The following is a 25,995-nucleotide window of genomic DNA, read 5'->3' on the forward strand; positions in this document are numbered from 1 at the left end:
ATTGTTGTGAGATAACATGTAATACTTTACATTTATGTCTACCATTTCACTGTATATTGTGTGAGAAAATTATTTGGAGGTAACAATGGTTACGTATTTTGGTATGTTTCCCATATTAAAATATAGCATCTATTTAAGATGTATAAAAGGGTTAATAAATGTCAGTAACCTGTTCAAGCATATCAGGTGAAGGTTAAGTGAATAACAACGACAAAGATGTACTAGGATGTAATGCACAAAATGTACATGGAGTTGATTTAGAAATCAACATATGTCATGTAAACAACAAGACTGGACAGTTGTCATATACAAAGAGATTTCAGGGGTAATAGCTGAACATTATACATATGAGAAGAGCAAGAGTATGGTAGAACAGACTTTTATTTCAATAAGTCACTTGGGGGTAAACCAACCAACCAATCAGAGTAAATGTATGCATTAATCAGCACTGTTATGTTAATTCAGTTGCTTATAAAGTAGAACTCTGCCCTTATTTCTTTGACCATTCTGATAATTTTGTAACAGGCTGTTGTGGTGTATGCTTATTCTTCAAACATTTGCTGAAGACATAATTAAAGACTCGATGGACAGGTTTTCTCCTGCCTGGTTTCTGAATCGAAGAGATTTTATCAAACTTGTCCCAGCAGAGGCTACATTTCTTTCTTTAATTAATATGTTGATTTCTACCAGAATATTACAATATCAGTTATTATCTTAAGGTGATTCCTTGTTTACTGTTATTGCTTGACAAGCTATGGGGATCTGGGTTCAAATCTGAATGAGAATTTCCCCTTGGGATTAATAAAATATCCATCTATCTATCTATCTATCTATCTATCTATCTATCTATCTATCTATCTATCTATCTATCTATCTATCTATCTATCTATCTATCTGTCTGTCTGTCTGTCTGTCTGTCTGTCTGTCTGTCTGTCTGTCTGTCTGTCTAAATCTTGGTGTAGCTTATCCATTTCCTAAACCGTTTTTCCTTTTGGTAGCTGCAGCCTTAGCCCAAGACTGTTCCAGCACCATTGGCAACAAAACAGAATTCTTTCCAGGATTGGAGACCAAATCATTATAAGGAAAACCCGAGCAGGCCTTCACTTGGGAACAATTCAGAGTCTACAGTTAATTTAACATACATGTCTTTGAGATGTGAGAAGAGAACAGAGAAAACTTACATGGACACAAAGATCAGATAGTCACCAGGCTGAGGGTGACACTCGGACACAGACTGTTTCATGTTTAGAATCCAAATACCTGCGCTTCTCTGGAAATTGAAGAACCTCCAAGCTGAAGGAGGCACTGATGGACATTTTTTTCCTTCACTGCTTAAGTAGATACCAACTTGACAAACATCTTACAAAGTTGTAATAGTCCAGCTGCCTGTATAGGGACTGGGAGACACACACATGGAAATGAGCTGCTTAGAGTTTAGAAGCTGTGCCAACTACAGAATGCGGTCCGGTCCTCAATGTGTAACATGAAATTCTCTGATTAATGGCTGACATAGTCACAATTCACAGAGCAGTTTCCCAGCCTGAAACAAAAGTGTGAACCAACCTCCTGACCAGATTAATGGTTCTAGCTTTAGACCAAAGGATAAAATTTGACAAGCTGGCTTTTTACTTTAAGATTGTTTTTTACTAATGCTGTGAAAGGCATTATATACAGTAACATAAAGAAGATTGATATACTGATGGTACTTTTATTTTTGCATTTTTCTACAGATGGCAGTGCCAGTAAAGAGGAGTCTGGTGCATATTGTCCAGAGGAGGCCCTGAGCAGAGCTTTGCAGGACTGGACTGAGGAGATTGGCAAATCTGTACTTCCAGGTACTTAATGTGTGATCCCCAACACTCAGGGAGGTAGACTTGAACATCCCTGTGATGTCATGCTGTGTGAAATTCACTACATAAAGTAAAGTTTAGTCAGTTGCTCCACAAGAGGGCCAGCAGGTGACCATCACTCTGTGACTCAGTATGTCTCAGCCAACACGTGAGACAGTTTAGACATAAGAAGGTGTCATTTTATTGAGCGGTTTTGTCGTGACAACACTTCCAGACATCTAAGCTGAAAATGTGTGACAAAAAGAAAAAAAAAAGCGAGTGGGTGGCATCCAGCCAGGCACACGATTCGATGCCTCCCAGGATAAATGGCAATGCTGGCACTTGAAGACAGGAGGTTGAGTGTATGGTACCAGATGAGGAATAGATTAGTGTTTAATTATAGGCAGGACACGCTTCAGGACTCCTGGTGGGCCAAGATTACACACAGAAGGCAGGAGGGGCCACATGCCTCTGCATGTTCAGAGGAGAGCCAACAGTTTCCTAAATACTGTACAAAGAAGTGATTTAACTATTTGTCAGATACATTTCACCCCTCTTCCTGTGCCCATATAGTATGAATGGTCAAAAGAAGATGAAGATGCCATCCTGTAAATTCAGGCCTCCTTTCTAATTGAAGGTGGTAGATGCACAAATATGCAATATGGCGCCCTCCATGGCAGACGTGTTTGCTCGCTCCACTCCATTTCGTTTTTTGTTTTGTTTTGTGTTTTTGTTTTTTGCCTTCTCCACAACGCACAAATGCCTTGCACTACTATTGTGCAGCAGACAGGCATTGCTGGACATTGCTAACTCACACAGTCCCCTGGAATTTACAGTTTTTTTTACCATCTGAGCTACAGTTCATTGTTCGCTCCCGCAGCCAACATCACAACCACATCCAGGAAGACCCTGTAGCACTGAGCTCGAGTGACCAAGCTGACCCCAGGAGAGTGCTCTGGAGACGGTGACGCAAGCGAGGCAAGAGGGGAGGGCTCCATGCTAGGCTGAAAGCCCGCGCTAGCCGACCACCTCTACCCAGCCTCTTGCTAGCCAACGTGCGGTCTCTGGAAAACAAACTGGATGAGCTAAGAACCAGGATTATAGCGCAGCAGGAAATAAGAGAGTGCTGCGCTCTAATTTTCACCAAGACCTGGCTTTCAGACCAAGTCCCAGAATGCGCCGTTCAGCTACAGACTCATTCCATGCACCGAGGAGATTGCACCGCAGCCTCCGGTAAGACTAAAAGGGGAGGTGTGTGTGTGTTTATTAACAACTCGTAGTGTGGAGATGTACGGACTGTTTATAAGCACTGCTTACAAGATGGGGAGAGTTTACTGCTGAAATGCCGACCCTATTATCTACCAAGGGAATTCACCGCTGTGTTTTTGCCCGCTGTTTACATCCCACCGGCAAACATCAGAGACTTAGAGACGGCTCACCCAGATGCTGTTTTTATTGCAGCTTGCAACTTTAATCAGTGCAATTTACCACCAACACGTGAACATTCCCACCCGTGAGAAGAACACACTGGATCATGTTTACAGCAACATACGCAGTGCATACAGGGCTGCACCCTGCCCCCACTTCGGACAATCAGACCATGTCACTTGTACCTGTACCCAGCCTACAGACAAAGGCCGAAACAAACAAACCCTATCATTAAGCAAGTTAAACTCTGGACCCCAGAGACTGAGAGCACCCTGCAGGACTGTTTTGCTCAGACAGACTGGGATGTGTTTAGGGTTGCAGCCACTCTAGAGGACTCTTCTATCAGCATACAGGACTATGCTGAGTACGTGACTGGGTACATTAGAAAAGAAAAGCCATCACAGCAGCCAAGAGGCAGTACAGAGAGAAGCTGGAGGGCTTCTATTCTACTACTGACTCTGGAAGTATATGGCAGGGCCTAAAGCATATCACAGACTACAGGACCACTACCAGCACAATCAGCTCCATAGACAGTCTGCTGGATGATCTCAACACTTTCTACACCCGCTTTGAGACATGCAGCAACAGCACAGAGTGGAGGCACACACACACCTGGACCACACAATCCCCCTCCCCTCCCTAAATGGTCTCTTCAGGTCAGGTACACAAAGCACTTAGGAAGATCAACCCCTGTAAGGCAGCTGGACCAGCCCTGGGCGGGCTTTCAAAGCATGTGCCAACGAGCTGGCTGATGTTCTCTGCTCCATCTTCAACTATTCCCTCAGTCAGCGCATCGTTCCGTCCTGCTTTAAGACTACGATCATTGTCTCCCTTGCTAAAAAACACCACACACCTGCCTGAATGATTACAGGCTGATAGCACTCACTCCAAACATCATGAAGTGTTTTGAGAGAGTGGTGCCAGCCCACATTCAGAACAGCATACCGGACACTCTGGACCCCCTGCAGTATGCCTACTGGCCCAACAGGTCCACCTCAGATACCATCTCGGTCGTACTACATCATTCCCTCTCCCATCTGGAGAACAATGACTCCTACATCAGGATGCTCTTTGTTGACTACAGCTCCGCCTTTAACATGGTTATCCCCCATAAACTCACCCGTAAACTGTCTGCACTTGGCCTGCACCCCACCCTCTGTGACTGGCTCCTAGACTTTCTGACTGGCAGGCCCCAGTCTGTCAGGATTGGTAATAGGATTTCAGCCCCCATTATCAAAAACACAGGTACGCCACAGGTATGTGTCCCCATCCTCTACACCCTGTTCACCCACGGCTGTGTCACCTCCCACAAAGATAACATCATCCTAAAGTTCTCAGACAACACCGCAGTGATAGGATGCATCACTGGTGGGTATGAGGTGGCCTACAGGAGTGAGGTGGACAGTCTGGCGTCATGGTGTGAGGACAACAACCTCACCCTCAACACAGACAAGACAAAGAAGATGATAGTGGACATGAGAAAGGGGAGGAGACCTCACCGGCCACTGTTCATCCGAGGGCTTGAAGTGGAGAAGGTGAGCAGCATTAAATACCTGGGTGTCTACATCAGTGAGGACCTCACTTGGACACTTACTGTAACACCACACAGCTGGTCAAGAGGGTTCAACAGCGGCTGTACTTTCTGAGGAGGCTGAGAAAGTTTGGTATGTCAACTAAGATCCTCGGCAACTTTTACAGCTGCATTGTTGAGAGCATCTTGACCAGCTGCATCACCGTGTGGTACGGCAACACTACTACTATGGACCGCAAACACCTGCCGATAGTGGTAAAGACTGCTGAGAAGATCACCAGGACCCCACTGCCCTCTCTGCAGAGCATCTACAACTGTAGAGTCTGCAGGAGAACTGCCTCGATCCTTAGGGACCCCACCCACCCCCAACATGAATTCTTCACACTTCTACCCTCAGGCAGGAGGTATAGAAGTATGAAATGCAGGACTTCCAGGCTAAAGAACTCTTTCTTTCCCAAGGCCATTAGACTCCTAAATAACTGACTGGAGTTTATAACCATGGTTCACCTCATTCTATCACACACCTACCTGCACATTACACTTGATACTTCTGTTCTGTTTTTATACTTTATGCTGCCTCTGTTACTTATTATCTATCTGCTACTTATTATGTATGTTTATCTTTATACGTTGGTTTTATCATTTGGTGTGGACAGCAAAGAAAGAATTTCATTGTACAGGGAAACATGTTTCCTTACTGTGCATATGACAAAAAACTTTGAACTGAACTGAACTGAAATGAAATGAAAGGGGGTAATAATAATAATAATAATAATAATAATAATACATTTTATTTATATAGCGCCTTTCCCATGCTCAAGGCACTTACAGAATAAATAAAGAACGGCAGAATATACAGTATATAGCATTGTACAAACCAGATAAATAAACAAAGAAGATTAAGACAGTAAATTCTGAAAAAAAAACAGACAACATAATTGATGGTCTCGCACACACATACAGGTTACATGAGCATCTTGACAGAGAAGTAAACTGAGAGAAAGGTAATAAAGTCAAGTAGAGCTAAAAGCCTTCCTGAACAGATGAGTTTTGAGTTGTTTTTTAAAAGAATTCATGGAGTCAGCTGACCTGATTAATTTTGGTAGGTCATTCCAGAGTCTGGGCGCTATACAGCTGAAGGCCCTGTCACCCATGGAGTGTAGATTAGTGACGGGCACAACAAGATTACCAGAATCAGAGGACCTTAGTGGGCGGGCAGGCACATAGTGATGGAGAAGGTCACTGATGTAGTTTGGCGCGAGGTTATTTAAAGCTTTGTAGGTTATTAGTAGGATTTTATATTCGATTCTGTAGGACACAGGGAGCCAGTGAAGGCGGAGCAGGATGGGTGTGATGTGCTCGCTGCTGCTGGCTCGAGTAAGGACTCTTGCAGCTGAGTTTTGAATAAGCTGGAGCTGTGATATAAGATTAGAAGGGGCACCTGCCAGTAGGGAATTACAATAATCGATGCGGGATGTGATAAAAGCATGGACAAGTTTCTCAGCATTAGAGAAGGAGAGGAAGGAGCGAACACGGGATATGTTACGGAGGTGAAAGTAAGAAAGTTTCTTAATGTGATTTATGTGGGCAGAATAAGTGAGGGAGGAGTCAAAAATGACACCAAGATTTTTTACAGTAGAGGCAGGTCTGATGAGATCACTGCCAAGATGGACTGGGAAGGAGCTCATTTTATTAAGTTGCATTTTAGTCCCAATTTGCAGGAGTTCAGTTTTATTGCAATTTAATTTTAAAGAGTTCTGCTCCATCCAGGTTTTAATTTCACTAAGGCAGGTTGTGAGCTGAGAAAGCTCTGATGAAGTTCCACTTTTAACATTGAAGTAGAGCTGAGTATCATCTGCATAAAAATGATAACCCAATCCATAACTACGGATAATATGGCCAAGGGGAAGCATATAAATACAGAAAAGCAGAGGACCGAGGACAGAGCCCTGAGGGACTCCTTGTGTGACTGGCGCTGAGCTGGATCTACTGTTGCCAAGACTAACAAACTCTTGCCTATCAGTCAGATAGGACTTGAACCACTGGAGGGTAGAAGGAAGATGCTGAAGATGGCAGAATGCAGTCCACATTATTTTGATCTGAGAGAGCTATCAGATTTAGTTTTATGTATCACACCTAAAGAAGAGTGTATGGTGAGGCTAAAGTGACCTACTCATAACCGAAACCCTCAATCTGCCCCCCCAACATGCCAAAGCTGTTTCGTCTCAGAATGATGGCTCAGAATGGCAGTGAATGCCTGAAAGTGAAAAACAGCAGAGTGTGGGATTCAGAACTCTGCCTTTTGCAGTTAGTAGCCATGATACTGTGCTGTCTTGTCAGAATTTTAATTGAAATGAATATCATTTGGGGCAGCATGGTGGAACTGGTCACCTCACAGCTTCAGAGTTCAGGATTCAAATCCTAGCCTTGGTGCTGAATGTGTGGACTTGGCATTTTGTCCCTTTGGGATTCCAACATCACAGAAATGTACAATTTAGGTGAAATGATCACTCTCAATGTTCTGGGTCTTTGTGTGGTGTAGTGGTGAAGACTTTGGACTTCAAACCCTGAGGTTGTGGGTTCAAATCCTGCTACTTACACTGTGTGACAATGAGCAAGTCACTTGACCTGCCTGCGCTCCAATTGGGAAAAACAAAAAAAAAGAAATGTAACCAATTGCATTATAAATGTTGTAAGTCACCTTGAATAAAGGCGTCAGCTAAAAAAGTAAAGATAAATGCAAAAACTGGCTACATCACATCAGAGCAAAGACAGGTAAAGTGGCCTGGTCGTGGTCACACAGTGAATCAGAGGTGGGATTGAATCGAGAACAGTTGTGGGCCAGTTGGGGGAACTCAAGCTTTCTCCAAACCCAATTAACATTCACAAAATGGTGGATTTCTTGTAAAAACATATGGCTTATGCGAAATATAATATGGGTATGAAATATATATGGCTTGTGGAGAAATATAGCACCAAATATTTTCAATAAAGCGAAAGCAAATAACCTGCTGCTGATTAAGCCTTCTTATGCTGTCTCCATCCCATCAATTGTTTGGGTACCCAGCGCACTTACCCATATTATTTCATACAAAGCACTCCTCCAGACTGCTCCCAGCCTTTCTTAATATCTCTGACCTTTCTTCCTTCTGCTAGCTGGACTCTTGCCATCATCTCTTCTGACTCTCGGCTAAATGAAATTAAAATCAGAGTGAGCTTTTCATCTTTATCATGGAATTTCTTCAGGGTTGAATCCCTGGACCACTTCCCTGGTCTGAGAAGACCTCTGAAACTCCTAGAGCCACCTTCCTTTAACTGTCCATGTTGGCCCCAGGTCTCTCAACACTCTTGAAAGCCGTAGAGGCCTGCCCGCCATAATATGCAGCAGAATGATGAGGCTACCACTGCCCACTGCTGCCCTGGATCTGACAGGTATAAATTCTGGTGTCCTCTGGATCACTAAACCTGTGTGAGTGAGTGTCATTGTGATGGACTAGGGCCCTGTACAAAGTTGTTTCCTGCCAATCTGGGATACTGTGTAGCCCCATATAACTTCAAAATTGAGCTGGATGGGTCCGGTAGATGGATGGATATTCAGGAGGTCTATAAGGTGACTTTGATAGTTTGTTAATTTCCTTGTACTAGGGCTGTCAAACAATTACAAGTTTTAACTTCAATTAATCCTCATTATCATGACTTTAATTCTGCTTTCCAGATGTTCTGATTATTTGATAAATTCTTTTACTAATGAGCACGTTAGTGCGCCTGACTCTGAAGCATACACTATCATTTGTCAAGGTGTCTACTCTAATATTCATTAATTATGGGAGCAAACTCCACCAAAAGAGCTGAATTAACAGGAAAGTGGTGAGAGTTAAGCATTTAATGTTATAAATACAAATATTACATATAATGCAAACAGATATAAACATTATAAATATTTCTAGATTTTTTCTAAATGTATTCACCTTAATATAGGACAAGTGTTTGTGCATCTGTGTGTCCATCTGGTTGGTATAGTTAGAGAAAAAAATTTAAAAAGGCAAAATCTGCATAAGAAGTGTAAAGAAAATTAGAAATGAAACTAAAAATACCAAATGAGGGTTTAAAAATAAAAAAATTCTGTTGTCCAATGTTATATGTTGGCCACAATAGCATGGTAGAGACTTTCTTGCACCCACTTGATCCACGTGAACAAGGTGTGATGCTACAATGCTAATGACTGATAAATTTGCAAGGTGGGCAATGGATAAGCAAATATGACAAAAATTCAATATGAACATCGCAAAGCCCTGACATGACTAGTCTAGGGTTGCTAAAACAGGCCAATATGGTAGCATCTACTGCCACATTTTCCTAATGTAACACTTCCAGTAAAACTGTGGTCAGTTTGATGAGCGACATTGAGAGAAAGTGTCAAAAATGGGCGGCTCTATCCAAAGAGGAAAAGGCTACCACAAGGGAAAGGGATCAGGTGAGTATTATTACAGTGATCCCTTGCTATATCGCGTTTCGCCTTTCGCGGCTTCACTCTATCGTGTATTTTATATGTAAGCATATTTAAATATATATCGCGGATTTTTTGCTGGTTCACGGATTTCTGAGGACAATGGGTCTTTTAATTTCTGGTACATGCTTCCTCAGTTGGTTTGACCAGTTGATTTCATACAAGGGACGCTATTGGCAGATGGCTCAGAAGCTACCCAACTTACTTTTCTCTCTCTCTCTCTTGCGCTGACTTTCTCTGATCCTGACGTAGGGGGTGTGAGCAGAGGGGCTGTTCGTACACCTAGACGATACGGACGCTCGTCTAAAAATGCTGAAAGATTATCTTTACGTTGCTACCTTCTGTGCAGCTGCTTCATGAAGCGACATGCTGCACGGTGCTTCGCATACTTAAAAGCTCGAAGGGCACGTATTGATTTCTGACTGTTTGTTTTTCTCTGTCTCTCTCTCTCTCTCTCTCTCTCTCTCTCTCTCTTTGTCTGCTCCTGACGGAGGGGGTGTGAGCTGCCGCCTTCAACAGCTTTGTGCCGCGGTGCTTCGCATACTTAAAAGCCAAACAGCCCTATTGATTTGTTTCTGACTCTTTCTGACAGTCTGTGCTCCTGACGCGCACTCCTTTGAAGAGGAAGATATGTTTGCATTCTTTTAATTGTGAGACAGAACTGTCATCTCTGTCTTGTCATGGAGCACAGTTTAAACTTTTGAAAAAGAGACAAATGTTTGTTTGCAGTGTTTGAATAACGTTCCTGTCTCTCTACAACCTCCTGTGTTTCTGCGCAAATCTGTGACCCAAGCATGACAATATAAAAATAACCATATAAACATATGGTTTCTACTTCGCGGATTTTCTTATTTCGCAGGTGGCTCTGGAACGCAACCCCCGCAATAGAGGAGGGATTACTGTACACCAGACCAAATGGAAACCCTATATATGAAACAAAAAAGCATGAGGACTATATCCATCCATCCATTATCCAACCCGCTATATCCTAACTACAGGATCATGGGGGTCTGCTGGAGCCAATCCCAGCCAACACAAGGCACAAGGCAGGAAACAAACCCCAGGCAGGGCGGGCGCACACACACACACACACACCAAACACACACGAGTGACAATTTAGGATCGCCAATGCACCTAACCTGCATGTATTTGGACTGTGAGAGAAAACCGGAGCACCCGGAGGAAACACACGTAGACACGGGGAGATCATGCAAACCCGGGTCTCCTAACTGCGAGGCAGCAGCGCTACCCACTGTGCCACCGTGCTGCCCATGAGGACTACATTGATTACTTAAATTTCAACCCAAATTAGATGAGTAGCACAGCTAATTTCTTATAAATATACTTTTTGAGCAAAGAATAAGAGAAGATAATATAAAGGGACCAGCTAATTAAACAAGATGACAGACTGACTGATTGTAAAACTGATTAGAACAAAAACCTGCAGCCGCAGGGGCCCCCAAGGATTGAACTTGAGAACGACTGGGTTAGAAGGGTAGTGAAGTAGAAAGTTGGACTTTGGGGATCTTGAAATCTCAACTTGATGTTATTGTGAGAAAGTTAGGTGAATCTAGGCCTGTTTTCGTCACTATCCTTCTAATGATCTAATGTTTCCAAGAAATTATTGCGAAGTAGTAGTATAATGCCCATCCTCCACAAGAGGGCACTGTTGAGCTCTGTGCTTGAATCTCTTTCTCTAAATTAATTTGCAAGTTTATTCATATTCATTCATGTTCATTTGTTCATCCTTTCATTCATTCAAATACAGGACTGCAAACAAATGTGGAGGGTTATAGAAGGTTAGAATTAAGAATAGAGAACGCATCTGCTTACTGATGTTAAAAATATAACTTAAAAGCTGAAAACCAGTGATAGTCTGCTATCTTGTTTTGTGTGAGTACTCAAAACATAGTATATTAGTATATTTAAGTATTTATTTGTTAGTTTGAATATCAAATAACTTAAGGATACTGTAAGTTACAAGATGGAAAAATATAGACCAAAGAATAATTAGGCAAGAAAACAGATCTGTAAGAAGTATTCTGTATTACACTATTATATTGGAATGGAAAAGATTCGTTTTTATTAGCTTTCTTATTTCCAGGCAGACAGACTCTCCCAGTGGAAGACAGGTCCTCAACCAACAGTGAACCAAAGATGTCTGAAAAGCAGGGGTCTCATATAACCACCAGGTGGAGCCATTGTAAATCTTCTATAGATGTGCCTCAGGAGTCAACCGCAGAGGACTGTGAGATCCCCAAAGGTCCTCAAGCCTTTCACTCTTCAGAAGGAAAGAGTGTGCCGTGTCAGAGTAAAGGTGCACCAGATGTGATATCCAATGAAACTGCCACTGTGTGGAAGCCCTGTGAGATAGGAGAGGACAGAGAGCAAGAAACCCAGGTTCTCACTCAGTTGGATTCTGCAAGCCAGGAATTGGAAGCATCTCATGAAACACCAGGCCTGACTGATCTTCGTCTACTGGTGGGGCTCTTCTACCTGCCATATGAGCATGGGGACAAAGCTCAGCACCTTCTGAAGGAGTTCCAGTGGCTGAAAGCAAACAGCAGCTGTATTAGCATTGCTGTCAAGAAAGGCGACCCACAGAAGGTGAGTTGGAAGAAAGGACCGCAGATGAGCTAAGCATCACATTAATGATGATGATTAAAGAGTTGTCATGAGAGGGAGAACATTTCGGCTAAAGGTAAAGGTCAAATGCATTGTGTTCTGGAGAGCTCCATATTTTGTGAAGCTCATTGGCCAGTCATGCAGAGCAGACTTAAAAAGTCAGCATGTAGCGATGGTGTCATTAGATGAGCACTACTGAAACATGATGTGGAGCTGCCTGAACACTTAAGGAGATGGGACCTGAAGTTTCTGGGCTACTCCACTGGCTGCAGAAACAGCTACACCAGTTTTAACTTTCCCAGCATTTGGCCTCCTATCATCTGACTCAGTTCACAATACTGAAAATGTTCTATTGGCAGGCTTTAGACAAGCAATCAGATTTTTAGTTTTACCTATTAAATATGAAGAAGGACCACACTACATAGGGGAGAGAGTGTTGTATGGGGACTAGAGTAATAAATCACAAATTGCCAGCTTAATAAACCACCTCCAACTTTACTGATTTACTCCTGTCCTCCTCACCATTGTATAAAACACTTCATAATAATAATAATAATAATAATAATAATAAAACATTTTATTTATATAGCACCTTTCCCATGCTCATAGTCCACTCCATCTCAAAGTGCTGTACTGGGGCAGTAAAAATGAGTTCTGTATGTCTACAGTGAGATCACTGCCAGATAAAGTAACTTGCTCAGTGCCATGTATGAAACCAGTTGTGGGGTCTAAACCAGCAGTCCTGTACACTCCAGGACTTAGACAGAGAGAGAAGTGAGAAGTACATAGCTTAATGGGAAGAATCATCCATGTGTAATTCATAAATAGACCATTGATGCCATCTCTTGATGATCTATGGTGTTTCATACTTTGAGCTTAATTTGAGTTTAACTTCAACTGTGTTGGTGTAATTGATTAAATATATTAAATACGCGCACACATGCACACCAAAAAAATGCAAAAGTCAAGATCACAAGTGGAAAAAAAATTCAGAGCTTCTAGGTTAGGATATTTTTTAGCACATACAAGGACAGAACAAGAAAATAAAATGGTGGCATTCCTCTGATGGAGGCCAGCAGGAAGAGTGGAAGAAATATCAAAATCAATAGAGAGCAGTCATTACATAAATTATTCAGGAGTACAAAACAACTCTCTCAATGTGTGTTCTGATGACAGTAACTCATCTGAAACAGAGGACTGCTCTTATTGTCACACACACGATGAATTGTACCAGTCCACATTATTTCATCATCTTGAATTGAGGCGCAAAGTAAGAGACACAGAACTTCTTCAACCACCACCAATGCATAGGTAGTGGTGGGCAGTTCATCCAGGACATTGCAGGGCACCTTACTCATTTTGAAAGATGCCCAGGGATCTTTTGTGACCACAGAGAGTGAAGACCTCAGTTTTTTACTTTAGAATTTTTCAAAGATCATCAGATTGTTGATCCCTGGAAAACCATGTCACTCAAAAAACTGAAAAAAATAGCACATTAGGAAAATATCTACAAATACCATACCAGAATAGGATTTATTGTGTAAACCATGAAACATTATAAGAACTTCAACAGAATAAAAACACTTCACCTTCCCTGAGCCAATCTCTCCATCACTGGTTCAATTATGAGCTCTAATGGTTCAATTTCCAGCTTCTCTTGCTCAGTCCGTACCTCCTCATTTCAGTTATTGCATGTTCCCACCTCTGCTGGCTTAGTTCCAACCTCTGCGTCACTGGCCCTGTGCATTCTGTCTGCTCTCAGTTAGTGGCTCAGACCACTTCCTCCACATTCTGATCGCTATTGTTGTCATGTTTACCACTAACACAGCCAACATTAGCGTGCATTGGACTGAAACAACTATGGCGTGGACATTTGGCAAGTGCAGGGAAGGCATATCAACATGTTAACCTGCCAGGAGTTTTTAATGGCCATGATTTCCTTGATCAAAAATCAATTGACAGATTTAAAAACACAGATATTCTCAAATTAAGCAAAGGAAAGCCATGTGAACCTAGTGCCCAACAGGGCACTTCTTGGGTTCCTAGTGTCTCTTATTTTATGGTTTACCCACCTGACTCTCATGAACCACATACTGTAGCAACTCTCCTGTCTCTATCATGATCATATCTCTTCTTCCTGTTGGTAAGCCTTTGTCTGAAACTCTGCTGCATCCTCAGAGGAGGCCAGCTTAGGCTATAGAGGAACTAAGCTAAAGCTTTGCAGAGTTTGCCATGGTGTTCCTTCATCATGGCATCCTGCTGTTTCCATACATGAACACTGTGCTGCTTTCTTTCAGTCTTAACCATATTGCACACCAGTTTCCAAAGCAAATTTCCACTGCAGCCCCTCCCGTTACATTCTTCGCTTCCTCTCTCATCCCATCTATGAGTAGATGGTCATGACCCAGTGAGTTCAAATTGCTTCATTGCCGCATTCCTTTGGTTTCTTTCCAGGGTGCTGTAGCATTTTTCTCATTCAAGTGCTTTTGAAAGTTTCATTGGCGCGGCCTCCACCTCACTGACACAATTTAGTCAACATCTTATTGGTTAATTTCTATTTGGTTGTTGTCTCTCTACATTGGTGCACTCTTATTGTTTGGACTTAGCCTTTTGTCCATGCTTCTTAAAAGACAGTCTGTTCAGAAATGCATTAAAGTGCCCAGCACCAAGTCTGTCCTAAAAGGCACTTTGTCGAGAGAGACATGACAAGTTATCACATCTTTTCCCTCTTTCTCCAGGTGGATGAATGGAGGTCTCGAGCACTTCACTTCAAACAAGAATGTGACAATCTCCTTCATCTGCACAGTCGCATCATTAAGTCGACCAACCGGGCCTTTCTTTATGACCTCTACCCCTATGTGTGGGATGTCCGCAACACCACACTGCTGGCTAAGGCCTTTGTACTGTGGCTAGGTGAGTGAGCCATTCCAACAGCTGTGCTCCAGCTAGGCTGAGATTGGTTGTCCCCAACACACCTAAGTGCCTAGGTAAAGTTCCTTCAGATATTCCTGTTATTTTAGACCTTTTTAAAATTTATGAAACCTTTTCTGGTTAAAAAATTAACTGAACAAAATTCTCCATCTTACCATTTAATAAATTATCCTAGCAATTCTGTTTACCTCCTTTTAATCTCAGTTCTGATTGCTTTAGGCACCTAAGGGTGGACATTTCTGCATAAGTTATTGCAATCATATTATTTTCACATATTTAATGAAGTCAGTCCTTCTTTCCTCTCCTTTGTAAGTACCATGATTCTACTTTACTCAGAAGTTAGATCCCTTATTTCCAGATTTTTGTGGAATGGCAAAAGACTTAAACTAATTTGAAGTTTAATGGTGAAGGGTGTCTCTACCTGGTATGGAATACTATCATAATACTACCTGGCATGGGTTCTGTCATAATGTACAATTCTGTTTAATTTGCTGTATTGGAAAGACTTACTAAACAATTGATCATAAAAGACAGCTTGTGGTTACTGCTGAATATCTCTGGTTTTGGGGTCTATCAGTTCCTCATTTCCCATTAATAGGTAAAGATCAGATAAATAATAATATCAGACACTTCAGATCAGTTTAGATGGTTTACATATAAGAAGGACCAAGTCAGGGGTAACCTGTGGTAATACAGATGTAGGTGAAAGGCCTAACATTCACAATATTAATTCATTTTTTCCCATTTTCTTTCAGATGGCCATGTGCTGAGTGACAACCACCCATTTGGCTCTTGGAGGAACTGCTTTCATTGTACGCACCTGAGTGTCGTGAGGGGGGCTAATTTGGAGGGGAGAGGTTCCTAGCTTGGGAGTTACAAGAGGTGAAGTTGGAAGGACCAATGCAGTCCTCCTCCTCCTCCTCACCACAAGGTGGAAGCAATGACTTTAAATGTGTGAGATGCCAGTAGGGCTTTAAATCCACCTGATTAAAAGACGTGCAGGAGGTAACAAGTCAGTCCACTAACAGACCAGGGCAGTGAATTTTGGGAAAGAAAAAAGACAAGCTATTATTTTTATAGTGCATCTCATGAAGTGTAGTGTAGGATTGCACAGCCATAAAATAATAAAAGTGCAGTGGAGTAAAATTTTAGCAGTAGATTAAAGCCCCAGAGAGAGCTGCAGTCAGTGAAAAAATGGCAAAATGCACTCAATGAACACATTATTAGGAACACCAAACATATTGGGTAGGGCCTCCTTTTGTACTCAAAACAGCATCAGCTCTTTGTGGCATGCATTTCATAAGATGTTGGAAACATTCCTTTGAGATTCTGGAATGTATTAGCATGATCACATCACACAATTTCATGCTGCATGTCCCATTCTGGGCGGCACGGTGGCGCAGTGGGTAGCGCTGCTGCCTCGCAGTTGGGAGATCTGGGGACCTGGGTTCGATTCCCGGGTCCTCCCTGCGTGGAGTTTGCATGTTCTCACCGTGTCTGCGTGGGTTTCCTCCGGGGGCTCCGGTTTCTTCCCACAGTCCAAAGACATGCAGGTTAGGTGGAGTGGCGATTCTAAATTGGCCCTAGTGTGTGCTTGGTGTGTGGGTGTGTTTGTGTGTGTCCTGCGGTGGGTTGGCACCCTGCCCAGGATTGTTTCCTGCCTTGTGCCCTGTGTTGGCTGGGATTGGCTCCAGCAGACCCCCGTGACCCTGTTCAGATTCAGCGGGTTGGAAAATGGATGGATGGATGTCCCATTCTACCAAATTTTGAAGATTTTCTACTGGATGCAGATCTGGTGACAGTGAAAGCCACTGAAGAACATTGAACTAATTATCATTGTATAATCATGGCATTCCCCAGGTTTATTATTCTACTCCCTCACCTTGCGATTAACATACATATGTACACAGATATACACATACACACTGACCCTAACTGCATAAATGCCATATGAATAACACAAGCACAACCTGTCACTCCCTAGCACTTCAAGAGACTTACTTATTATTGGCACAAACAATGTATGATATCTTAGATATATCTCAGATCTAAATATTACTTTGGCTCTGGGTCTTTGGCTATGGGTCATTTATCAACCAATGATGTCTTACTTTACGTACAGTTCCCTCTATCGGATTGAGCTCTGCTCTTCATCTTGATAAATTCCGCAGATCAGAATGTATGGCAAACGTTCAACTACTCAGAGTATTCTTAATACAATATTTACTTTATTACTTCAGTCACTCTAGATATGGAGCGGCTTTTGATCTAGCAATTGATGTTATTCGTAAGATGCTTTCGCTGACGATCATGAAACGGTCACATATCTCTGGGTCTCCTTTTCTGACGTTACCTTCCCTTTCTCTGATGTCCTTTTTGTTGTCGCAGTTTCTTCTCCCCTGTTGGTTCCTCGGACAAGCAATATTTGTTTTTAAATTCGACATGGGGCTTCAGGGACATGTGATATTATACACACTTGATTGGCTGGCTGTCAATATGATGGATGACTTTGTTTACAGTTTTTGATCTGTGTATGCATGTCCATTTCCTAAGCAATAAAGTAATCTGCACAGCTCAAAGCATCACAGCTGCTTCCTGGGCTTCTGCTTCATTTACATAGATGTTTTAAGGTGATTGATTACTGGTACAACTCAGAAAGAGAAGATGCTTTGATGTTAATTGTCCATACAATTTTCCTGTATTTCAGCTCATCTTTTTTTTGTTGTTGTTTTAGCAAAATAATGACAATATAGGCATCTACTGTTTAAAAAAAATGCAGATCTTGCACCACAGGACAGTCATGTTAACAAAACCAGTTTGACACAACTTTTGCTTTGTGTAATGGTGCATTATCGTGCTATTAGTAGCCATTAGAAAATGGGGTAAATTGTAGCCATAAAGGGATGCACATGGTCAGCACCAATACTCAAACAGGCCATAGCATTCCAGCAATGATTGGTTGGTATAAATAGACCAAACGTGTACCAATAAAACATTCAACACACCATCACACCACCACCATCAGCCTGGACTGTTGACACATGGCAGGATGGGTGCATGCATTCATGCTGTTCACACCAGATTATGGCCCTATTATTTGTGTGCCTCATCAGAAATCAAGAGTCATCAGACCAGGCTACTCTTTTAGTCTTCAGCTGGCTAGTTTTCAGGTTTTTGTTTTCTGCACTGTTCTGGGTAATCTGTAGCGATTGTAGAGACTGTTGTACGAGAAAATTTCAGGAAATCAGCAGTTATAGAAATACTCAGTCCAGCCCGTTTGTCACCAACATTCTTGGCACGGTCAAAAACACTAACATCATATTTTTTCCCCATTCTGGTGGTTGATGTGAAAATCACCTGAAGCTTCTAATCTGTATCTGCATACTTTTATTCATTACACTGCTGCCGCACAATTGGTTGATTAAATAATTGCATGCATAAGCAAGTGTACAAGTCTTCTTAATAATTTGCCCACTGAGTGTATAGCAGTATATTGTAACAAATGAGGAGCCCTCCAGACCCTTTTTTTCTGCACCATTTGGGGAGGCGTATTCTTTTCCCACCTCAAAGTAACAGCAAAGTACTCCCTTACTCAGTCTTTCTGTGCCTTATTCATGGCGTCTTCCTCCCAGTTCACTTGTGGGCTGTAGCTTCAGAAGCTGCTCAGAGGGTGGTGACGTGTTGCATGGTGACTGACACATGCAGGTAAGATTTTCACTGTACAGTACTCTGTATATGTGACAGAAATGACTCTATTAATCTATTAAACCTCTACATAGGTCACCTTCAGTTGCCTTTAAGGCCAAGTCTCTCCTCCCAAGTCGTAACTTAGCTCCTCCATTTATGAAGATCTACCCATTGCTGCCACCTGGTGGCTGTGAGGTAGAGATGGTTCAGAAACTTTCCTTTCAATTTTACCTTGCAATCCTGGGACTAATTTCCTGCCGGTGCCACATGATTTGGATTGCTGAATCCATTAAAGGTTTATAAAATTAATCAATTGCATCCATTACAATGAGCACATGCAGATGGTTTGCTAAATGAAGTAATTGTTCACCTACATCCACTTTGAGTTTTAAACATTTTTATCAGCCTTTAAAACACTCATCCACTCCTTAAGGTTTCAGGAGGCACAAAATGAGCAATACATTACAGGAAAGATCATTTCATAAGATGCAAGTTAGTAATAATAAACTCTCAGACTTTCATGCTTACTTCTTACCCATTTTCTTGAGCAGTATCCCTATTCCAGTGGACTTGGATCATTTTCATATATGTGCATGTCTCTCTGATTGCAGCACACAAGACTGCAGTGCAAGTCATCCATTCTTTAGCATGTGTTAACATGACTTGAAGTTCAAAGCAGTGGTGGTCAGTGGGCACTGTTAAGGGTCCAACTCTCCCTTTAAGTTAGAGTCAGGACAGTATGCAGGGATAGTATCAGATACAAGGCAGGAACTTAAGCTGGACATGTAACAGAGCAGTCACAGGGCATGCTCACACATAATAGGAGAAATTTAGATTAGAACACTTAAAGGGCTTGCTATGTTAAACAAACAAAGCCTTGGCTGAGGTCTTGTTAAGCAGCAGTGGGTGACCAAGAGATGCACTGTTGGTAGCCCTTGCTGTAGATAGTGGCATAACGGCTTTGCAAGGCTTATTAAGACCAAACAAAACAGTTGTTGAGGTCTTGTTACATAGCCCTTATTCTTGGCCCAAAAGTTATTCCTTGTTTCAGTGATCTTTAATAACAAACCTGTCTCTGCTTGCCTTTGACTGACATTCACCTTCCCTGCTGTTTTTCTGTGTTCAGGGTGCCGCACTATAGCCTCAGTGGATTTGCTTGGAGTTGAGGTGGAACCCTGGGTCTTTAAAGGAGGCATTTCAGGAGAATTCCAGGTAGGATATGGTGACCATTATTCATTAAAGGTTTGTAAGGTGAACAAGGGTGACAGGTCGAGCAGACTCCAATATCAGAAGAGTAACTGACCTCAAGTGGAGAGTTATGGTTAGTAGCCTCTGGTAGACGGATCCTTTTTTCTTTTTATTTAGCATTTTTAGTCCACTCTCCTGATGTCAAATAATGTGGCCTTTTGTGAATTTTTCATTGAAATTATTAGCTGTATACCTCCAATATTCCAAATACTCCTGTCATGATCAGGGATGAATTTTAGGGTCCCATTGCTTTTTCCGTATTAGGTGCCAAATCATTTCTAATGGTTTGGTCTCCAGGGTTGTGACGTTGAGTTCATTGATGGGATAAAAATACTCTCTTTGCTAATAGATTGTTGTGTCTTGCCTGATTTTTGACTATGATTCTTGCATCTCATCTCGATTTCGGTCACCTCTTTAATATGTTTAATTTGTTTTTGTTTTGCCTTTTGCATCTCCTGGTTCATCTTAAAAAATCTGTTTCCTGCTGAGTCAGGACAACTCCAAAATTGCAGCTAAAAATGGTGGTGCCCGTGAAGAAAATAAAAATCACAAATTTTTTGGTCATTTTTATGCATTTTTTTTTGTAGTGATAGTTGAGGAAAATTTTAATCCCATGTTTTCATGAAGAATGGAGATCAAAAATTCCTGATACAGTGGAATTCAACAGAGACTCAGTGTGAACAACAGCAAACAATATCAAAACGTACATGAAAAGAATTGCTTTATGAATTTGTTTTATGTCATTTGATCCACATGGCAGGAATCAAGTCTTATGTTCACAAAGTCCCAAACACACACACTTTGGCTAAAATACTGTTATGTAAACCATATCTGAAAAATCCTCTAATGTGTGACAGTGTACTGTCTGGCAAGTAAGGCAGTCAAGAAGTTATGAGAAGGACTAGGAGATGGAAAAATGCTGGAACAAAGCTTAGATCCTACAGGCTAGGATCAAGTACCAGGAGGTCAAAATGTGCATCTAAACCAATTCATAAACCAAAATCAAAGTCAAAAATAAAGCTGTAGAATTGTTGTCAAAAAGTTAAGAAGACTGAAAACCACTTATAAAGCTCCTACAAATATAAAAATACGGAAAATGGAAGATGGCCAAAGCCCATCTTTATACTGCCATACTAATGACATCACACGACTCCCATGGCTCCCATTGTCATGTGTTAGTAATGCATATAGCAACTGCAAGCAAAACAGCTCACAATCAGGGTGCCCATAAAGAAAACAAAATGGTGCAGCACCAAGGCTCATCATATTTTTAACACAATGAAAATGATTCCAGAGAAGAAGAGCAATTACAAAAATGAATTATATGTATACAGAATCCTCTTATAGAAGTAAAATTCCTAGAAATATGTGATTATGCGTTCAATATGTGATATATGTGATATGTGAATAGGGAAATATGTAATTATGCATTCATCTCTTGAATGACCACACAAACCAAATCATCCCGTATCCATCATCCACTAGCATTAGTGGCCAGGATTTTGATTTTTTCATCTTAAACATTAATTTAACTAAGACTTTGGTTATTGTTTTGGAATTTGTTGTTTAGGCAATTTTTGACTTTGCTTCTTCCATATTTTTTTCCCTGTTTCATCTTCTGGTCTATTTGCAGTTCTCTCCCTTTCACTATAATGCAGCTGTGTCAGTCAGAGTCCACAGATAGAGGCTTTCAGTTTTATTAGGACACAACTATTCTTATTATCTCACGAGGAACAGGATGACCACTTTGATCTTTTAATATAATTTTCTTCTTGTTTTGAAGATGATGCTGCCATTGGGGACCAGTCCTGAACTTTTCATTCACCCACCACCCCTTTTCCCAGCATCCCAGTCATACAATATTCGCTCATTTGCTTCCAAAGACAAGGTATGGACCTCACTGTGTTTCTGTTTTTTGAATTTTGTGATACCTTGCATTGGGTACATTAAGCTGAAGCTAATGCTTAATACTCAGCTTAAATTACGTTCCATACTGTGTCTGTTCTGTGTATCGCACTCAGCCTCTATCTTGTCTAATGTGACATAGCCATCCTTGGGCCCCACAATTTTTGAAACACGATAAGTCCATGTTTGGTACCCAGTCTTGTAAGGTCATGTGCTTGACTCTGGAAAGTCATTCAGGTGCACTGACCATACTTCATCTTTACCATCTTTAAGGTGACATAGCCTCACTTGGCCCTACACTCTTCAAGGGATGTGGTTATAAACGCCATGTGAGATCTGTGCAGAAGCCATTTCCATATTGGGCCTCTTGGGTCTTTCAGGAAACTCCCAGCACTTTTTGGCTCACACTGACCTCTGGTGTTCTGGTTGAACATTTCATGTTTCCTTCCAGGTCTCAATGTTCACTCTGTGTTGGACAGTGCTGTATGCCACTCTAAGTAATACCTTCTCCAGCATTGGTATGGCATGCTGGGGTTGCCCCTGTGCTCCGTCTTCCTCTTGTTCTTTGCCCTAGGACCCCTTCCCTTTCCTGTGCCACCTTGGCTATTATTTGCCCTGCTGCTAGATATCTTATCATATGCACTGCTGTGAGCATTATTTTCTTTTTATGATGGAGACCATTTCATTTTCTGTAATTTTAGTAGCCTGGTAAATCATCTAGTAATGGTGCATGATGTTAACAGCACTGCTATATATAAAATAATTATTGATGGACATTAGTGGTCCAGCCCAGTCATGCTAATATTACTTTGTTATACCAATGGCCATGTTCTGCGTTATGAAGGAAACACTGTGCACTGCTCACACAGCATCATTATTTTTTTTATTTATACACATTACTAAAGTAATGATTAGAATAACTGGTTTTGACATCAAGCGTAAGTTCATTTCAGTTTATTATTATAAAGTGCCCTTCACAAACACAACACTCTCAAATTTAAAAGTACAATATGTCTAAGCAAAATTTCATAGACACGGATAACCATATTTTTAAATGATCCATTCACTTTGGCAAAAATTAAGTAATAATAAGACTTACTTATAGATAAAAGCTGTTAGCCGATTAAGAGGCCACAGACACGTATGTGAGATTAACTGGCAAATCAGAAAGAGTGAGTGGGTACCAGAGTGAAAGAGCAATGGCTGATAAAGATGAATAATCAAGCAGTTTTCCTTTCAGTTCGGTTATTGCTAGCCAACATTCGAGGATCCAAGACTTTACCTTTTGTTGACATATGGCCAGTTGATGTCTTGTCTCTTCACAGGCAGAGCTGTATCGGATCTGCAGGGAACTCCACCACAAATCACTGGACCCCTCACACAGTCTAAGGAAACACCCTGATCTAACAGGGGACAGGTGGGTGACACACACACAGCTCACACCATTTGTATGGCACACACCCGTATGTAAAAATTCTGGTATATCAGAAGTCTATCTGTTCAATCAGTACCTCTGACCTACTGTTACATTGAGGTGACAATTAACATTCTTCCATGCCATTTGTCAATATTGTAACATAATTTTGTTCTTATATAGCATCACAGAAGAAAAGCACTGCAAAAACTGTTCTTGAACGTCATTAGGGCTAAAAACCACAGAATTAAGCAATAGTGAGTTTTTTGTGGTACAGATGGGGTTATTTAAAGACTAATGAGAATGATGATATCTGAAATACTCTAGATAAGTATTACTGATATTCATCTCATCAACCTGATTAGCCATACATCAGGGTGGTCAAGAAAACAAACAACGTATCTCTTATATATATTTCTCTTCTGGTATGTCCTGCTTCCTGTTCAAAAGCAGTCCCGCCCATACACAGCCGACATGGCATTTCTCAATTCCTATTCCTGCTCTTCCAAACCCTTCTCCACGCTGCCTGAGGCCTCCCATACACCCCCAACCCGCTTTTCTCAATTCCTATTCCACCTTTGGACTACCGTGTTCCCCGCTCCTCTCTCATGACCCCATTGGTGTCACGTCACCGCCCTATATCTAGCCTGACCGCATGACCTTTCACTTCAGCCACGTGTGTGCCTGGGAGTCTTTTCCTTAGCCTGCTACAGAAAGGTACTCTGTCGACCATTGGCACTGGTTTCGCTCCTTCGTATTTTCGTTATACTGCGACGGTTGTTTCCTAAGCCTTTGTTATAAAATGAACGACAGTATCTTCTCTGTCAACGGGTTTTTATACAACTTCATCTCTATTCTGGGATCCGGCAACTGTTTGTTCATTATCTGTCGTCTCCATCAAGACACCTATTCACAACTGCGTCTCTCAAGAAGTATTTATTTCTTCATGATTTCTGAATTCCTTTCTCACCGTTTTCCATTCCTATTCTTACACCACCGTATGCTACGGCGGACGTCGGCTAGTATTGTATATTCCGTCATGTTTATACACTCCATCGAAATTGTTGACTTTTTCAACATATTTGAACAAGCAAATATTAGATCTTCATACAAACAGTAAAGACAGATTAATGTGATATACTTGAATAAAAAACTTTTCAATCATTTATTCAATAAAAATATTATAAAATGTAATGGTCTACTGGGGAAAAAATAAAGGCATCTTAGGCATCAGAAGTTGAAACTTCACTCTTTAATGTGACTTTGGAACAAAGGAACAATGTCAAACTGCCATGAGTATGTGACAAGCACAACAAGCTGGACTTGTCCTATTCAAATGTTAAAAATGATTTAAATGTAAACCTTGCCACCTTTTGGCAGATCTGACCACATTCTGATCCATCTTACTCCAAGCTAAAAGCCTGTTTTTAGACATCAACAGGTTACCACCAGGAGAGTGTACCATAGAAGCGGAAGGCTGAAATGGTCTTGAATGACATCTTCCAAAGGACACTCTGGGAAGTTATGTACGAGTCACATGAGGATGATACCCAGAGATACTCAGCTACTACATCACAGACTTTAGCTTCAACACTATTGTACCATCACATTTCCAAACCTGAATGAGAAGAACTGAGAATATAAATACAATGGCAAGGATGCTCAATGAGTACAGAAGACAAAACTAAGTGAAGGAATGGAAGCGTATGAAGCTAAGATAGAAAACAAACTCATTCAGAATAACATGAAGGGTGTCTGGAAATTAATGGGTTTAATTACAGAACTCAAGCAATCCAGGACTCAGGTGCTAGAAGGGAATATGAATAAAGTTAACACCTTGAACCAATTTTGTAATAGATTTTCTCTCCAACTTCCCTCCAACTACCACCTTTCTCCAATGACCAGTCTCCCCACACCATCCATACTACGTCAACAACTCCTACCACAATAATTGGAATGGCCAGGGACAAGTCCACCATAAACATGGGCTGTCCATAATTGTTAACTAAGTGAGGAGAAACCTGAGGAAGCTACATACAGATGAAGCTGCGGGACTACATGGAATTAATCCTTGACTTCTTGAGGCCTGTGCTGACCAACTTTGTGGTGTCCTCTGTCATCTCTTCAGTCTGTCCCTAAGGCTTCAGAAAGGGCAGCTACTGTGGAAAATGTCCTGCATTGTTCCACTTCCAAAGAAGGCATATGCCTCTTTACCTAACAGCTACAGACCAGTCTCTCATCATGACGACTACAGTGAGGCTGGTCCTGGACTATGTGAATCCTTGTCTGAAAGAGCACCTGGAACGACTGAGTGTAATGCAATTATCTCTCTTCTGTTCAAGGCTGTTTTTTCATCAAAACAAGGCTGGCAGCACTGTAAGGATTACAGGTGGATGAGCCTATGGTGTCCTGGATAATGGACTATCTGTCAGGCAGACCGCAGTTTGTGAGACTCGAGGACTATGTCTCTAATGTGGATGGGAGCAACACTGGAGCACCACCAGGAACAGTTCTGTTTTCTTTCCTCTTCACCCTGTACACCTCAGATTATAAATATAACAGCAGGACATGGACTTTGCAGAACTTTTCAGATGATTCTGCACGTATTGATAAGGGGAATGAGAAAGAGTATAGGAGTCAGGTGGAGAACTTCATCTCTTGGTGCAGTAAGAGTTTTCTGCAACTTAACATCAGCAATCTGTCTATCTACACAGACAAGCCTCTTTTGACCCAGTTGCACTCAGCTGTTTAGTGCTCTGTTCAAAGATGATTTTGCATTCTGACTTGCCCATGTTGACCCCACTGTTATACTTGGCTGTTTATTGCTCACCTGTTACCCTGCCCCTTTTGTCAACAAGCTGTAACTGACTCCATGACCACCTAGATGATT

At 41.5% G+C, this 25,995-nt stretch overlaps 1 protein-coding gene across 2 annotated transcripts in view; it reads left to right on the forward strand.

The window, feature by feature from the left end:
• si:dkey-183c6.8 (protein O-GlcNAcase) overlaps nt 1–25,995 on the forward strand; it is a 57,595-nt gene that overhangs the window by 23,353 nt on the left and 8,247 nt on the right. For both annotated transcript variants that reach the window (XM_028802853.2, XM_051928231.1), the window contains exons 7-13: nt 1,731–1,835; nt 11,400–11,902; nt 14,659–14,833; nt 15,607–15,663; nt 19,665–19,750; nt 21,570–21,674; nt 23,017–23,108. In XM_028802853.2, the coding sequence (XP_028658686.2) occupies nt 1,731–1,835; nt 11,400–11,902; nt 14,659–14,833; nt 15,607–15,663; nt 19,665–19,750; nt 21,570–21,674; nt 23,017–23,108 (1,123 nt within the window). The remainder of the gene's footprint in view (nt 1–1,730; nt 1,836–11,399; nt 11,903–14,658; nt 14,834–15,606; nt 15,664–19,664; nt 19,751–21,569; nt 21,675–23,016; nt 23,109–25,995) is intronic.

The sequence above is a fragment of the Erpetoichthys calabaricus genome, chromosome 5 (assembly GCF_900747795.2).
Source record: "Erpetoichthys calabaricus chromosome 5, fErpCal1.3, whole genome shotgun sequence".
Classification (NCBI taxonomy): Eukaryota; Metazoa; Chordata; class Cladistia; order Polypteriformes; family Polypteridae; genus Erpetoichthys; species Erpetoichthys calabaricus.